The following is a 16,574-nucleotide window of genomic DNA, read 5'->3' on the forward strand; positions in this document are numbered from 1 at the left end:
TCATGCTCCAAGCAAAGCTTCCTTCTTACCCCTCTCACTTCCCTTTCCAGTCCTTTCCCTGTCTTCCTTCCCATCCGTTTACAAGTTTTGGTTAATTAGAGTCAAGAAGTCATGCCTCTTCCCAAAGGAGTTGAGTTGCACAGGATGTTCAGACTTTCCAAACACAAAGCATTGAATTTTAGACCAGTGGGGAGATATTTTGGGATAAGGGGCAGGTGCTTATCATAAAGTAGTGTAGGTTTCGGCTGAATCAAAGGCCCTCCACCTGTTAGGATTCAGGTGGAGCCAATATGGCTTCAGGACTTTGTGGCTCTGAACTTGGAGTGACACATAGTTCCAGGAGGTCAGATCATAGGTCCTTGGGAAGATTTGATTGAGATCTGCCCACTAGAAGCAAATCAGCTCAGATCATCAGGAAACAAAACTGATCAGAACTATCTGTCCTTATCTTACCCTAGGACTCCAGATTCAATTTTTTATGTATACCTCTGGATCTAAACTTTGCTTCCAGAGTTGTCTTGGAGGAGGCTGAGGAGTCAATAGAATAAAAACTGAAGGGAGGGTAGCCAAATAGTTACAGTTTTTAACCTTATTTAATCAAAAACCCCTTTATGAATCAGATGAAAATTTCACCCCCTCTCCTCCAGAAAAATGTCCACACATACACACATGCACACAAATGGAATTTTGCATATAATCCCAAGAGGTTCACAAAGACCATCCATAGGTTTCATAAGTCAGCATCTCTAAATCCCTGATCTAACCTACACCTCTTCCTTTACAGATGAGGAAACAAACCCAGAGAGGAAGTGAATTGCCCAAGCTCACATAGTTGAAGAGGATGGATTAAAACTGAAGTTCTCTGATTCCCAGTTAAATAGTCATTATAATACCGTTTCTTGCAAGCTGTTTCTTGCAGGCTGCTCCAATTGTATTGCTAAAGTATATTTGTTTGGGCTGACCCCGTGGCGCGGGCGCTGGGAGCGCAGCAGTGCTCCCGCCGCGGTTTAGGATCCTATATAAGGATGGCCGGTGCGCTCACTGGCTGAGCGCGGTGCGGCCGGTCACAAAAAGACAAAAAAAATAAATAAATAAAGTATATTTGTTTGTCCCAAAATACCTTCAATAGAGAGATTTATAATCAAGGGAAACCTTTTCATATTAATGGAGCATGGCTAATTGGCAAAATATTGCATTTTAGTGGAGTTTTTTGGAGTGTTTTGTTTTAATGTGCCCCTTACTCTCCTTGCAAGCTAGCTATACCATTGTGCTTTTAGAATGTAAATCTTTGGCTCACCAAATTTTAGCAAGTAGAACAAAAATCCCTCAAATTCATCTTTTGCTTTTCTTCCCACTTGCTCAAGTATTTCTCTATCCTTTGTGCCTGTGAGTATCCTATGTAGGAGGGATTGATGAAACAGATATTCTTTTTTTTTTTTTTTCCTTAGAGACTGGCAGGTACAGAGATTGAACCCTGAACCTTGGTATTATCAGCACCATGCTCTAACCACCTTAGCTAACCCAGTCATCCCGAAACAGATATTATTTCAATTTTTATAGTGAAAAACAATTCTAGGAAGGTTGGGAATTAGACCACAAGTAGATGGTAGGGCCTGGAACTGAGCCCTGGTTTCTTGACCCCCAGCTTCTGCATATTTTCTTTTTTTTTTTTTTTTAAAAGATGACCGGTAAGGGGATCTTAACCCTTGACTTGGTGTTGTCAGCACCACGCTCTCCCAAGTGAGCAAACCGGCCATCCCTATATGGGATCCGAACTTGTGGCCTTGGTGTTATGAGCACCACACTCTCCCAAGTGAGCCACGGGCTGGGCCCTTTCTGCATATTTTCTACCAGATGATTCTGTGGTCTTCACACCTTGGTTCCTAACTACAAATGCAAAAACAAAAACAAACAAAAAAAACCCATGTAGATGGATAGATAGATGGATACAGGGGCCCAGACCAAATAAATCAGCATCTCTGAAGGTGAGGCCAGGTTTGGGAACCACTGCTCTACTCTGTGTTGGGGGAAGCAAACCTAAATTGAGGTGAGTTAACCATTATTTCCGTCTGGGGAAGCAGTTTTGTGTAATGGATTGAGGAGGTTTGTTTTTTGTTTGTTAGTTTGAATTTGAGCTTGAGCTGTTGGATCAGTTATACCTGTATTCAAATTTGATTCTTGCCTCTTGCTAGTAATTATCTCCTAAGGTTTATTGTGAGGATAAATGAAATAATACATGTAAAGATAAATGTATGTAGTAGGGCCTAAATAAATGTTACTTTTCTTCTCTCTTTTCTGCCTTCTATATCATCTCTGAATTCGTAGGTCTGGGAAGTAGGAATTCATGGATTCTTTAACTTATGCTTGGGAGGTTGGACAGAAGTCACTTGAGCAGGTATCTGTTGGTCTGCAAGGTGATTCCCATACTTGCTATTCTTCTAGAATGGTGACAGAGGGAGCAAGAAGCAGTTGCCCCATTCCATCCCTGAAAACCCTTCATGGGAATGAGTAGTTTCAGAGGAGTTATCCAGTAATACATGTGACTGTGGGCTGGTGAATTCTCCTATTTCCTCTTCAAGATTCCCCTTGCTGTAAGAAGTTTTTGAAACCTCTGGAAGTCCTGGAAATTAGAAATGTGACTTGGAAGATCCTCAAATGTGTTCTCGGGGATGTTGCCTTCTGTAGAAGCCAGGCAAACACAGGAAAATCCCATAGGATGAGAGGCCTTGGACCTAACACCGCTTGTGGGCTAGTGCGACTATGCCATGGGGGTGGGGCTGGCAAAGGGGGACTTGTGATTCCAGCTGCTGATTACCTGACTGCTTGCCCTGGCTTGGGGCAGAAGTCCCAGTGGTTGGTCTCCAGAAACTCCATGGATACCACCAATAGGTTTTGGTCTTCCTCCATTTTCCTCTCCCTTACCCTCATTGTGTGGGGCTCCTGAACCCTCTGTAACCTGAAGAGGTAGCTCTGGCAGTGAAGTACTGGTAATGCTTCCTCCTCTACATGAGAGGAGGCTGAGGTCAGCTCCTTGGGGAGTTGGTGCCCTGACCTGCTTGTTCAGCAGTTGGCTCTAGCCTGGGTCATAAGTCTCCAGGTGGGACTTATGGGTGGTCCTGGTCCTGGGGAGACTAGGGTGGCAGGAGAGCGAGTTGAAGATCAGGAATGGATGAAGGAGGTTTTTCCCAGCTCTAAGAAGATAGGTCATCAGGGCCCAGACCAATGTTATATCCTGAGTTCTTTGAAATCAGGTATTTCAGGGACATCTCTGACGAAGGGGCTATGCTGGATCTTCTGGGGGTGGTGGAGCTGGAGTAGGGAGCTGGATCAGTGATATGGGTGCTGGGACAGAACAGTTCAGGCTCCCAGTGGAGTCTCTGGTTTCTAGTTTCCCAGGACAGCTGGGGCCTTGTGAGAATTGGGGAAGGAACACATGTGAGAGGAATGGAGAGCCTTGCACTCGTGACTGAGAGACGCCCAGACCAGGGTGGGGACCTTGTGAGGGGATGACCTTGTGATGAGAGGGAACAGGAGCAAAAGCTGAAGGCAGAAGTTTGAGATGGGGGTGTCAGAGGGGCTTTTCTCAAATGTGAAAATGAATACATGGGCAGATTTTGCAATACCACCCAGCCTGCTGTCTTCTCGAATCTCTGCTCCCCCTCCCTGCCTGTTTCCCCATGCACCACCCCAGGCTTCCTCCCATCTTTCACCAAGCTCCTTTTCTATTTCAGCTTTCCCTGTCCTTTTCTCAACCTGTTCCTTCTGTTCCACCCCCACACCCCACGTCCACTCTCCCCCTGTTCCCTCTGTTCTCTTCCCTGGTGCCCTGTTCATCTCTGTTTCAGTCCCTCTGGCTGCCTGCCCTGGGCCCCTGTCTTTCTATGCTTTAATGTGGGGCCCATGGGAACTGGAGTTCACAGCAAAACAGGAAGAGCCTGTGAGCAGGAAACTGGGAATGGGGCAGGGGGTGAATGACCAGCAGTAACCTCAGCTCCTCGCCTCCCACAACTCAACTGAAGCATCTGCAGGGCTCTCAGCCTCTCCCGCTGCAGTCCAGCAGCCCTGGCTTCTTCTGTCTCAGCACTTCACTGGTCCATCGGACCTGAGAGGCAACAAGACAAGAGTGCCCTGGACTCTGACACAGGAGAAAAAGAGCACATCTGGAGCCTCATTCCTGCCTGGCCACTAGCTGTGTGGTCCTGGAAAAGGACCTCACATGAGTTTCAGTGTTCTCTGTAAAATGGAGCTCTTGTTATGTAACCCCTCCCTCCTGGAGCTGCTTTAAGGACCATAAGAGATAGTGAGGGGGTTGTGTATGGAAGCAAGCATGCAGAGGTTAACAGTGTACAGATTCAAGGTGATGGGAAGACCCAAAGCTGAAAGGATTGGGAGGGTAGTGGTAGCTGCTGCCAATTCTTTAGCACTTACTATGTGCCACACATTGTGCTGTGACATATTGTTTAATTCTCACAACAGCCTTATGTGGCAGAAACTATTGTTACTATCCCTATTTTAAAGATAGGGAAGCAGGTTCAGAGACATTAAGTAATTCGCTCAATCAAGATCACACAGGTAATAGGAGACAGGGATAAGAATTGAACCCAGAATCTGGGCCCAGAACCCAAATGCTAAATCAATGTGGTGAATTGAAATTGCCTAGAGCTGACAATCCCTAGTACGGGATAGAAGAGGATCATAGTTTTGTTGCTTGTGTATTCATTCAACTAACAGGAACACAGTATCTGTTCTGTCGTTTTTTTTTTTTTTTCGTGACCGGCACTCAGCCAGTGAGTACACCAGTCAGTCCTATATAGGATCCGAACCCGCGGCGGGAGCGTCGCCACGCTGCCAGCGCAGCACTCTACCAAGTGCGCCACGGGCTCGGCCCACAGTATCTGTTCTGTTGTCTCCTCTACACCAGGCCTGTTCCAGAGGTTATGGGGGAGATGAAATCAATAAAACATGGTGTCTACCTTCAGGAATGGCTCTCGTGTCCCAGGGAGCAGGGCAGCAAAGCTATGGCTACAGTCTCGTGAAATGCTTGATGGAGCCGGCATCACTTCAGGTGGAACTGTTTCCCAGTTGAGGCAACCGACATAGCTTCCCAGGTCCATCCTGGGTTGGCACTTGGGTTGCCTGCTGTCTGCCACCACACCTCTGTTTGAGGCCTGCCAATGCTCATAGCAGACTTCCTACCAGCCCTTTCTCGTGTCCTCCTCCCCTCTCTGGTCCCCACAGGGCACCCACATGCAGAGACTCCCTTCAAGGCCCAGCACCTGCCTATTCACCCCTGGAGTTCTACCAGCTTGGCTGAGGCCTGGGGCTAGAGGGGAGAGTTTCTTGGCCCCTTCCCAGCGGCAGAGGAGGAGGAGGAGGGAGGCTGGGAAAGCAGGCTGGGGCTCAGTGTCGCAATTCGGTGCCGCACTGGGACCTTTGCTCCATGAGGTGTCCATGGAGGGGAGGGGACACTGACTCGAGGCTGCCGGGATTGGGGTGGGGGTGCCTAGGAGGCAGTTCTTCTCTAAGAGCAGCTAAGAGCCATTGGGGTGAGGAGGAGAGGAAGGGGAAAGACATGGAACTGGACTGGTCTGCAGGGAAATGCAACTGTCTGGGTTGGGGGTAGGGGGCAGGGGTGGCGCTGGGCTGAGGGGGCGGCCGGCTGGGGAGGAGTCAGCCTGGTGGGGAAGCTGCCCGTGGGCGGGGGCAAAGAGGCCAGGGATCCGTTGGCCAGGAAGGGCCCCCTTGGCAGTCCTTCCCCTCAGCCTTTCCCCACTTTACTGCTTCCCTGGGGCTCCTCCGGCTCCCTGTCTGCCCGGGCTTGCCAGCCAGCCGGGGCCGCGGAGACCTCCGGACAGGGGACTGCAACATCCTCCTCTCCCAGCAAGGGGGCTCCAGAGACTGCCCAGCCAGGAAGTCTGGTGGCTTGGGGATTTGGTGGGTCTGCTCCTCAGCAGTGGCCTGGGGCTCTGTGTGTGTGTCTGGGGTTGGAGGTGGGGGGATGTCCTAAGGATCTTAGAAAGGGGTCTCTGGAAAGAAGTGAGGGATGATGGTGATGGAAACTGGGGCAAGGATGGGGATTAAGGCACAGAACAACTCGTGAGGGAGAGGGGGTCCTGTATGTGAACTGGGGAGACTTGAGGAGGCGAGAGGTTTGTGCTAGCACCCTGGAAAGTGGCAGGGGTGAGGTTCTCTAACAAGCAGCGTGTTTCACAGGGTGAAGTGAGCCTTGATCTCATCTGGTCCTGCCCAACTGTGGTTGTCCCCAATGCTGGAGTGAGGGGAAGGGGCTCTAACAGGAGTAGGACAGATGTGCCTGAACATTCCTTTGTGGCCTGGAGGGGGGCTTTAGGGAGAAAGGGTGTCTTGGTGGCTGAGAGCTCAGACTGTAGAGTCAGAGACCAGGGTTGGAGTCTTGGCTGTACTACTGCCCAACTGTGTGGCCATAGGCAATTTGCTTAATCTCTTTGAAGCTCAGTTCCTTATCTGTAAAATGGGCTTAAGAATAGTCCTGACCTCATAGGGATATTATGGGGAAGGCATGTAAAAGCCTTAGTTTGGGCTAATATATGGCAAGTAAATGTTAGCTGATATTGTTAGTACTGATAAAAGGCAGGGCCAGGAGAAGGGAGCTGAGGCCAGAAATGTGTCCAGTTCCAAAAGAATGAAACCTGGGTTGTTCCTGCAGGATAGCGCCTTGGTAATGTCCAGGGCTCCAGGAAGACATGTCCTTGTGGCTGGAGGCCCCTGTGCCTGATGTTTCTCCTGGTAAGCTTCTTCATTCCAGCCCTCTCCCCTGAGGCCAGGCCTAAGGCCCCTCTCCTCCCTCAGTTATCAGACTCCTTCATTACCTGCATTCTGCCCTCCTCCAGAGAGCAGTCCAGAGCCATCTGGGTAAATCACCTCTGCCCTGGCTCTGTGCCTGGCCCTTGCAAGCACCTCCCTAGTCCTCCCCACTCTGGGCTTGCTGCTGAGAGTTGGCATGTCTAGTGCTTACCTTGCTCTGGCTTTGATGAGTTCTGTCTGCTCTCTGAAATGGGTGCATACCAGTCCCCCAAGGGGACAAAAATTAACATCTTCATTTAAGGTCTTGAGGTGCAAGGGGCTACAAGTGACTAGTTTTAGAGCCCATACAAACCCTGGGGTCCCAAAGCTGGGCTGGGGATTTGCTGCCCTCAAAGGGTGGAGATAAGCGTGCGGTTTCCTAGCTAGGATGCTGGGAAAGTTGAGCTGGGATGGGACCTCAGACCCCTTGTGCCTCTCTTTTGAGGCTCAGACTCTGCAGTGGAGCTGTGGGAGCCAGATGCACGCAATGCAAGTAGCCAGGCCCAGGGAGGCAGCAGCTGCATCCTCAGAGAGGAGGACAGAACACCCCAATCTGCTGGGGGTATGTTGGGGGTGGGGCTGGAGGCTGCAGAGCCCACAGCCCTGCTCCCCAGGACGGAGGCCCCTGCAGAACCCACAGGTGAGGAGTTTCTGGATTTGGAAGAGGTAGGGGCTCCCTGGATCTGGGAGGGGTACCTTGGGGCTCTTTACCTTATAACGGTTAAGTCCAAAGGCTTTGTAGTCAACTAGATGTGAGTGATGTGAGTGTGAATTTTGTCTCTACCTTTGGCGTTTTTGAGTCTCAATTACCTTGTTTGTGAAATTGGAATAATAATTATGGTTGTTGTAAGGACCAATGCCCATAAAGGGCTCATACAATACCTAGGACGAATGAGAGCTGCTGTTCTTATAAAAGACTAGAGTTCCTATAATGAAGGGAGTGAAGGTCACTGAGTGCTCAGGGCAGTAGCGGAGTTGGGGAAAACATTAAGGCTCTTCCCTGTATCCAGAGCTCCATCCACAAAAGAGGAAAAAGGGGCCAGCCCCCAAAATGCTGGGGAATGAGCTGTGCGGTGTGTGTGGGGACAAGGCCTCCGGCTTCCACTACAACGTGCTGAGCTGTGAGGGCTGCAAGGGATTCTTCCGCCGCAGTGTCATCAAGGGAGCTCACTACATCTGCCACAGCGGTGGCAACTGCCCCATGGACACCTACATGCGTCGCAAGTGCCAGGAGTGTCGGTTTCGCAAATGCCGCCAGGCCGGCATGCGGGAGGAGTGTGAGTTCTGGGGCCGGGAGTGGGGAAGAGGCTGATGGGAAAGAGGGGTGCCAGGGTGTGAGGACAGACAGGTGCCTGAGCCTACAGGGGCTTCCTATCCCGTCTCTAAGCGTGGATCAAAATCTCTTCCTTTCCTTTACCCAATGCGCTCTGCTTTTCTGGAGCCTCATACTACCCCTCAGCCCCATCCTTGCGTCCTGTCTCCCCCTCTTCTCCCCACCTCACATCTGGCCCTGTCCTTAGGTGTCCTGTCAGAAGAACAGATCCGCCAGAAGAAACTGAAGCGACAAGAGGAGGAACAGGGTCAGGCCACATCTGTGCCCCCAAGGGCTTTCTCACCTCCCCAAGTCCTGCCCCAGCTCAGCCTGGAGCAACTGGGCATGATTGAGAAGCTGGTTGCTGCTCAGCAGCAGTGTAACAGGCGCTCCTTTTCTGACCAGCTTCGAGTCACGGTACTTGGCGGACCTGGGGTCAGGTGGCTGTGCCCAGAGCACGAGTTGGCTTCTTGATGTCCAACTCAAAGCAGTTTGTCTTTTCCCTCCTTGCTCTCCTGGGTAGCCTTGGCCCATGGCACCAGATCCCCAGAGCCGGGAGGCCCGTCAACAGCGCTTTGCCCACTTCACTGAGCTGGCCATCATCTCTGTGCAGGAGATCGTTGATTTTGCCAAACAGCTTCCCGGCTTCCTGCAGCTCAGCCGGGAAGACCAGATCGCCCTGCTGAAGACCTCTGCAATCGAGGTGGCTGGAAAAGGGCGAGGGATGGACAGAGAACCAGAGTGGGATTATCTATGGGAGGGATCTCCAGACACCCAGATGGGAGAGCCAGATCCACTAGGAAGTAGTAATGAGGGGACTTGACCTTCCCTCAAAGGGGCCATGCGCCAAGACCAGCCCTCCTAGTCCCTGTTTGCAGTCTGCCACTTGTGTGCAGGTGATGCTCCTGGAGACATCTCGAAGGTACAACCCTGGGAGTGAAAGTATCACCTTTCTCAAGGATTTCAGTTATAACCGGGAAGACTTTGCCAAAGCAGGTGAGAACTGAGATTACTGACGGATTGGGGTTGGATGGACTGGTGCTTTTTGTCACGGGGCCCATAGTGACTACAGAGCCACAGGTCCAAGGTTGGGGTGGCTGGAAGTGGAAGGCTGTACTTGTTTTTGGAAGACAGAAAAATTGGAATGCTGACAGGCGTCTCTCAACTCTTCCAAAGAGACCCCTGTCCTCTGTTGCTTTAGACCAGAGGTTTTCCTTTTTTTTTTTTTTTTGGTGGCTAGCCAGTATGGGGATCCGAAGGCCAGTGGTTTTCAAACTGTGTTCCAAGGAACTCGAGGGGTTTACAGAAGTGTCACCTTGGAGGAGAAACAGGAAGGGACAGGAATGCCCTTCATCCTTTCTTTGCCAAATAAGAAGATACATTTAAATCTGCATTATGTATTGTGCTGCTGCTTTCTTTCTTTTGTTGAGCCTGCTACCTGAGACTTCCAAGCTGCAAGACTACTCTGTGCTTTTGCATAACATTTTGCTTGAAGAAAGCATTTTACAGCTAGAAAAAAAAGTTTGAAAACTTCTGCATCAAGCCTTTTAGTAGTCAAAAATGAACAGATCTTTCTCAGATGTGCTCTTTAGGATCATGTGGGTTGATTTCCCTCTACTCTTTTTCAATTGCTATTTCTGATAAACCAGAGAACTGGAGTTGAAACACGGCAAGCGTGCCCCGATGGGGCAGTTGTAAGATAAGAATGAATGCTTCTATCCCCATCCTGTATTTGGAGTGTTTCCTCCAATTAGTCCAAGTTGCTGCTCTCTATCTGATGCTTGCTTGGGGGCCAAGCAGAGGGGGTTTCCTCATATTCAATAGCTGGTAATGTTTGTGCTATGGGAGCAGGGCTGGGAAAGGATGGAAGGCTGAGGGAGTTTTGGAGGGACTGTAACTGAGCCTCAACAGGAGACTGAGCAGTTTAACAACTGAGTAGGTCTAAAATATGGCTGATGCTATGATTCCATTCTCAGGGCTGGAAGAGCCTGGTTTCCAGGCCAGAATCATAATGCCTTCCCTGGTTTCTGATGACTCAGGCCAGCTCATGTTCCTCTTGTCCCAACACAGGCCACCCACTGAGCTTTCTAGGAAGGCCTCCCTTAATTGTAGAGCATGACAGGGCTGTGTTGGCACTTCTTGCCTGGTGTGCTGCCTGAATGTTTAGGCACCTAATAGGAGCAATGTGATGACTTTATGCAGCTTTAAAGCCCAGCCTACCCCCCTTCTCTACCAAACCACCTTTCCCCCAAATGGTTATTATCTCAGCCCTTCTTAATCATGGCCTTCTCCTCCTTCAGAATATCCTCCTTTCTGAACCCTTCTCAGTTCTAATGTCTTGGTGTTCCTTCAGCACTCGTGGACTTGTACTATCTAAATGTGCACCTATTTATAGATTTATTTATATAAGCAATTTCGATGTCTCATTTGCCTTTCATTTCTCATGTCCTTGGCGAGGCCTTGGGGAGAAGGAATAGGGGCCCTATTTTGTCAGATCTCCTTCTCCCTCTACATCCACTACCATGTGTTTCACGCAGCTGATGACTCATGATGTGGCCCGATGGCATTTGAGGCGTTCGTTCAGCAAGCATTAGCTGCCCCTCACAGGTGCACAACCCACTTTTAGAACCTTCTCTTAATCTCTGTACAAAGGGGCTGTTTGGCACACTTTGGGGCTCTAAACCTCACTGAGAAATGCTTTATAAAACAGGGCTCGCCCATTAAAGGGATTGACACACAACACTTGATAAACATCAGGGTGAAAGTACAGGAAGTGACTAATCAAGAAGCCTGAAATGGAAAAGTGTAGCAGATGGTTCTGAAAAGAAATCTGAGAAAGCCTAGGGAACACTGTGAGGTGCAAAGACTTTGACAATATGTAAGGGGGAAGTGTTCTCTAGGTGTCATGACTTTAGGTCATGGTTTGTTGCACTTTAGTCTTCTCAGCAAGAAGACTTAGTTCCATTTTTAAAAAATTTTATTATTTAGTTAACAAACATTTGTGGTAGTTACCATGTATTCCATATATTATTCTAAGGACTTTATGAGGTAGGTACGATTATTATCTCCATTTTACAGATGCGAAAACCAAGGCCCACAGAGGTTAAACAACTTTTCCATGGTCACACAGCTTAGTAAATGGTAGAACCAGAACTCAAACCCAGGCAATCTGGCACCAGAGTTCACACCCTTAATCAGACTGCTTTATTCCCTCTGGAATGTGATACACGAAATGTTTCTCTGGTACTCAAACAAGTAAGGCCAATGGTTAGTGAAAAAAGCTTCTTTATAAACTAAAATAAGAGTTGCCTCTATTTCTAGAATTGTGGGGCCATCAGGAATGCTAATAAGAACAACAGAATTATTATTATCATTTATTTCAGCACCTCCTATGTGCCAGAAACAGTGCTAAATGTTCTGCCTGCTTTATCATTTAACCATCACAGCAGTCTTATGAGATAGGTTCAGATATGATTCCCATTTCACAGATGAAGCTTAGGGAGGTTAAGAAAATTGTCCAAGGTTACACAGCAGAGCCAAGAGACTTCTTAGTGAGTGCCTAGTCGTTCTCTAAATTGAGGAATTGGAGGAGGAAAGGAAGGTCCTGATGCTCCTGGATATGCCTTGGCCTCCCTTCTTCCTCTCCAGGGCTGCAGGTGGAGTTCATCAACCCCATCTTCGAGTTCTCCAGAGCCATGAACGAACTGCAGCTCAATGATGCCGAGTTTGCTTTGCTCATTGCCATCAGCATCTTCTCTGCAGGTGTGAAGGAGGGGCAAAGGGACATTGAGCAAGAGACTTGCACCAAGGAAGGGTGCAGACCCCACAGGGCAGGAATCATGAGGGTGGAGGTCCTTGCTGCATTATTTTTAGATGGGAGAGGTTGGGTGGGGCATGTCCCTATTTTTTGGTTGTGATTTGGGGTATGGAACTAAGACCCTGGCCAGACCTGCTCCTCAACTCTGTTGGTGACCTATAGACCGGCCCAACGTGCAGGACCAGCTCCAGGTAGAAAGGCTGCAACACACATATGTGGAGGCCCTGCACGCGTACGTCTCCATCCACCACCCCCATGTGAGTGTCCCCATGCCCTTTCCCCCCTCTCCACTGGCTCATTCCCTGACATACCTACTTTCCCTTCAAGAATCCCTCTCTAACTACATTGTGCACAGACAGTTCTCTGCCTCTCCTACAACTCCTCTACCCTTGCCCCCGCCTCCCTGCGGAGAGGCAAAGGCTGTATGTGTCCTTCTCCTTCCCCCAGGACAGCCTGATGTTCCCACGGATGCTAATGAAACTGGTGAGCCTCCGGACCCTGAGCAGCGTCCACTCAGAGCAAGTGTTTGCACTGCGCCTGCAGGACAAAAAGCTCCCCCCACTGCTCTCTGAGATCTGGGATGTGCACGAATGACTGTTCTTCCCTTGTATCTTCTGTGTTCTGGGCCGGATGGCTGAGGCCCCGTGGCTGCCTCCTAGAGGTGGAGCCGACTGAGAAGAGCAAACATTCCTGGGAGCAGGGTGAAGGAGATTCTCACGTGGCATTAAAGGACAGACAAAGGGTTGGGAGTTTTGTGGCTGCTGGGCAGTGGGAGGCCTGCTAAGGCTGTGCCCTATCTGAAGATGGTACTCACCCAACCAAATGGATGAACCTGGGGGCCACTTTGCACAAGTTTCTCCAGGGCCCTTATCATCCTGCCTCCACCACTTCCTGTTTTCCCCACAGGGCCCCAAGAGAAATTCTCCACTGTCACTCTGTGGCTTGGCCATAAATGCCTCGGGGCAGCCTCACTGATAGGTCTGGCACTGTTTGAACAGGAAGACCAAAATGAATACAAAATGAGAGAAACCAATTTCTGGGTTGGGAGTGGGGACACGGCAGCAGAGGAGGAAGCCTGGTCCTTTAGGATCCGCCTCCAGGCTCAGAGGAGGGAGGCAAGTCACAAGTGACAGCCTTGGCAATGAAAGGGAGGCCTCCTTCTACTAACCCTGTTGCACCATATAGGTGAATGAAATGCTGAACCTTAGACGCCCCCTTCCCCTTTAGTGACCCAGATGGGATCGAGTTGTCTTTTGGGGGGGAGGAGGTGTTGGGTTTTCAGAACTAATATCCCAGCTGTGCACCTCACATGCATGTGTATACTGCCTTAGTTTTTCCGCTGGCATCTGAAGAAGAGGGCACACCTGAAAGGCCCAGGGCCGGAGAAGCCCTCCTTTCGGCCCCCAGGCCTGTGGGACAGAAACAAAAGTCCCCCCAGTCTACAGGGAGGCTGCCCGGTGACGGGTTTGGCCTCTCAAAAGGACTGGACTCCATTTCCCAGCGGACACCGCGGCGCCGTTGGCACGCCCCTCGCTCCGAGCCCTGAGTAGGTGATACCGCGGCCGCGCCTTCCCACCTCCAGTCCCCCCGCCGCCCCTGAATTGGTAGGCTCCACCTCCCGGTAGCCGGCTCCCCAGCCCGGGCGGCCGGGCACTTCCAAACCGCGTGCGGGGGGAGGGAAGTGAAGCATGAGGGGGACGGTCAGAAAGTCTCAGGGGCAGTTTCCCTTGAGAAGTCACTTTCAGGTTAATCACCATTTCGTAGAAATGAGCTCTGTTACCGTATCGAATTAAAATCTGTTTGAGCAACCTACACAAAATGCATTCCTTCGGGTCCCCCCCCGGGCATGCCGCGGCACTGGGTTGGCCCAGCACGCCCCATCCCGTTCCCACTCCCACACGGATAGGTGTGTGCGTAGCCGCCCTTCTCCCGAGCTCGGCTCCACCCCCTGGCGCGCGGCTTGGTGCAGCCCGGTCCCCCCGGGGGCGAATGGTACAGCTCCGGCCCCCCTCAGTTCCCTTCCCGCTGCCGGTCCGAGTGGTACGCGCCCCCCGGTACAGACAGGGAACTGGCGCCCGCTCGGAGCAGCGTCGAGCCGGGGAGCGACTGACCTCCGCCGCCGGGGGACGTCCGGCCGGACCTGCCGAGTCCCCTGAGTCTCTGGAGGTAGGAGCGTCCGGGCCACCGGGGGCCCTGGACGGGTATTTGGGCAGTCCTGGGGCACTCAGGGGGTGCGTGACGGAAGAGGGGCTTTAGGAGAAAGGAGGCCGGGAGGCGTGTGAGGGCGCGTGGAGTCTCGAGAGGGAGTGGTGGGGGTCCGAGGAGGGAGCGGCCGGGCCGGACGTGGGGGCGCTGCGGGATGCGGGCCCCGGCGCGGCTCGCGGCTGCTCGGCTGGAGCCCGCCGGGCGGACGGCGCCGGTTCCGGGGCGGGGGTGAGGGCGAACCGTCCAGCAGGTGAGGGGGCGGTAGAGCTGTCCAGCTCCCGGGCCCAGCCGGCTCCAGCGCCTGGCGTGTGTGCTTGTGCGTGTGTGCATGCGTGCGCCTTATTTTTAGTTAGGATTTGGAGAACCACGTTTGGTTATTTAAAAAAAAAATTTTTTTTTTAATTTTGCTATTTTAAAATTGACTTGTTGGGGAATGGAAGCGCCGTTTAATCTTTCCTGCAACTACTTCCCTCCCCATCCTCGTGCATCTCTAGATTCCTCCTTCTTTTCCTGTCCTCCCTTCTTCCCCAACCCTGCCAATTGCCTGCCTTATTGCTCCAGTTCTCCCTCACGCTGGACCAGTCTGTACTGATGAGCTTGCAAGGTCACTGCCTGGGGAGGGGGAGGAGGGGAGGAGAGTCTCCTGTTGTGCTCACGTCAGCAGAGATGTCATATCGTTCTCCGGTTCCTGTGGTTTTACTATGAGATCCTGCCCAAAACGAGAGACGAATCCAAAGGGTATGTTAACATGGCCACTGTAGGCTGAAAAGGCCTGTGAATTCTAAATCTGTGTCTGGAGTGGATGGTGATGTAGGACTTCAGCAGATAGGTATGCGTTTTGAGTTTGATACCTTTGAAATATATGAAGATAGGAACCAGGGGCTCCCTGTTAGTAAATATGGTTGAGGCAGAGTCTGAGCCTGATTGGTTATGAAGACAGAGTGTGAGTATAGGTGGTGTGAGAGGATTTAGTCTTTGTGGGGAAAGAGAGGAGAGAATTGAGAAGAAAAGCCTTGGCTATCTCTGTAATCTCAATAACTGAAGACAGTAGCTATTGATGAGATATTAATTGTGACTAAAAACCTATCCTACCACTCGTTAGCTAGGATAGTCACAAGATCTCAGTGTTCTTGTTGCTGTGGAAAGAGATGAGGACTGTAGAGCATGCTAATGACTTGAGATTTATCAAATAGTTCTCCGTGGAAAGGGGCTGGGATCCTTCTAAGGCTAGAGAGGACCAAAGCCTAATATGTTAGATGTTTCAGGCTTGATCTTTGAAATTTTGGCCATAAAGGGCTCCTGGTTTTCTATGTAAACAAACCATACATTTCAAGGCTTAGCTTAGAACTCTGGTCCTGTAAATTCTGTTTTCCTTTAAGATTTAAGAGTTAGAGCTCAGCTCTGTAATAGTGTACCACCTTCCACAGTATGTTCATGATTCTGTAGCAGTTGGGAGAACCAAAAGACTGGGTTCATCAAGCGGTGGTGATGCCTAGAAATGAGTATATGGACACTCAGGAACTTGGGGTAAGGAGATATTTCTATTAAAAGCCAAAATTAGGGCAAATTGCAAACTAAAGACAGATGGGGGAAGAAGATAACCTAATTCTTAGCAGGTGCTGTCAGTGGGAGGAAGATGGTGTCCCCAGGTTCAAAGAGAGTGAATTGTTATGGGCCCTGGCTGACTCTGGAGTAGCAGCTGCTAGCACTGTGTGGTCACCAATCAGGGGGAGGGGCTGTGGCTCTGCTATAAATAGTGCTGGGAGCCAGAGTCGCTATGGAGACAAAACTGAATCCTATTACCTGCAGGTCCTCTATTGGGAGCAAGGGAAAAGAGAGAGCAGTATTTTAAGGATTTGAGAGGTGTTACAAATAGGTCTTGTTTATTATAAGGTAGGAGAGAAAGAAGATAGAACTTCTCATTACCTAAACCAAATGGGGCCTTAAGCATACAGTGAATGTGCCCATCTATATGTATGGGAGTGCATGCAGCAGCAGATGAGGGAGTGGTGTGTCTATAGTGTAATGGTGTTCTCTGTGTATACAGTGAACAAGGTCTTAGTGTGGCCAAATGCAGAGTTCGGAGGTAGAATCCTGAGTATTGGAAGTAACCTTGTGGTGGAATGAAACATTTATTTATTTTATTGTCTTTTTGTGACTGGCCGCACCGCGCTCAGCCAGTGAGCGCACCGGCCATCCTTATATAGGATCCGAACCCGCGGCGGGAGCACTGCCACGCTCCCAGCGCCAGACTCTCCTGAGTGCGCCACGGGGTCGGCCCTGGAGTGAAACATTTAAGGAAGTGTATGGAGACCCAACAGGAAATAAATTATAATTAAGACCATGTAAGCTTTGCCTAATTTTAGAACTGCATTTTATGTATTCCTCTGAGCACTTCTCCCTGTCCTTGTGGAAATC

The 16,574-nt window shown here is 50.4% G+C and overlaps 2 protein-coding genes across 28 annotated transcripts in view; both read left to right on the plus strand.

The window, feature by feature from the left end:
- Window positions 1-6,722: 6,722 nt before the first annotated feature.
- On the plus strand, window positions 6,723-12,545 carry NR1H3 (nuclear receptor subfamily 1 group H member 3). 2 transcript variants are annotated; one of them, XM_063092498.1, is made up of 9 exons: window positions 6,723-6,765; window positions 7,274-7,462; window positions 7,833-8,099; window positions 8,343-8,551; window positions 8,658-8,837; window positions 9,031-9,130; window positions 11,783-11,896; window positions 12,114-12,208; window positions 12,399-12,545. In XM_063092498.1, the coding sequence occupies exons 1-9, from the start codon at window positions 6,723-6,725 to the stop codon at window positions 12,543-12,545; spliced, it is 1,344 nt and encodes a 447-aa protein (XP_062948568.1). The 2 variants fall into 2 exon arrangements, with proteins under 2 accessions (XP_062948568.1, XP_062948569.1); XM_063092499.1 differs by lacking the exon at window positions 8,658-8,837.
- Window positions 12,546-13,913: 1,368 nt separating this feature from the next.
- Window positions 13,914-16,574, plus strand: part of MADD (MAP kinase activating death domain) — a 39,111-nt gene continuing 36,450 nt past the window's right edge. For all 26 annotated transcript variants that reach the window (XM_063092985.1, XM_063092990.1, XM_063092987.1 and 23 more), the window contains exon 1: window positions 13,914-14,117. The gene's annotated coding sequence lies outside the window, so the exon portion shown is untranslated. The remainder of the gene's footprint in view (window positions 14,118-16,574) is intronic.

Source organism: Cynocephalus volans, chromosome 4, assembly GCF_027409185.1.
Source record: "Cynocephalus volans isolate mCynVol1 chromosome 4, mCynVol1.pri, whole genome shotgun sequence".
In the NCBI taxonomy this organism is placed as follows: domain Eukaryota; kingdom Metazoa; phylum Chordata; class Mammalia; order Dermoptera; family Cynocephalidae; genus Cynocephalus; species Cynocephalus volans.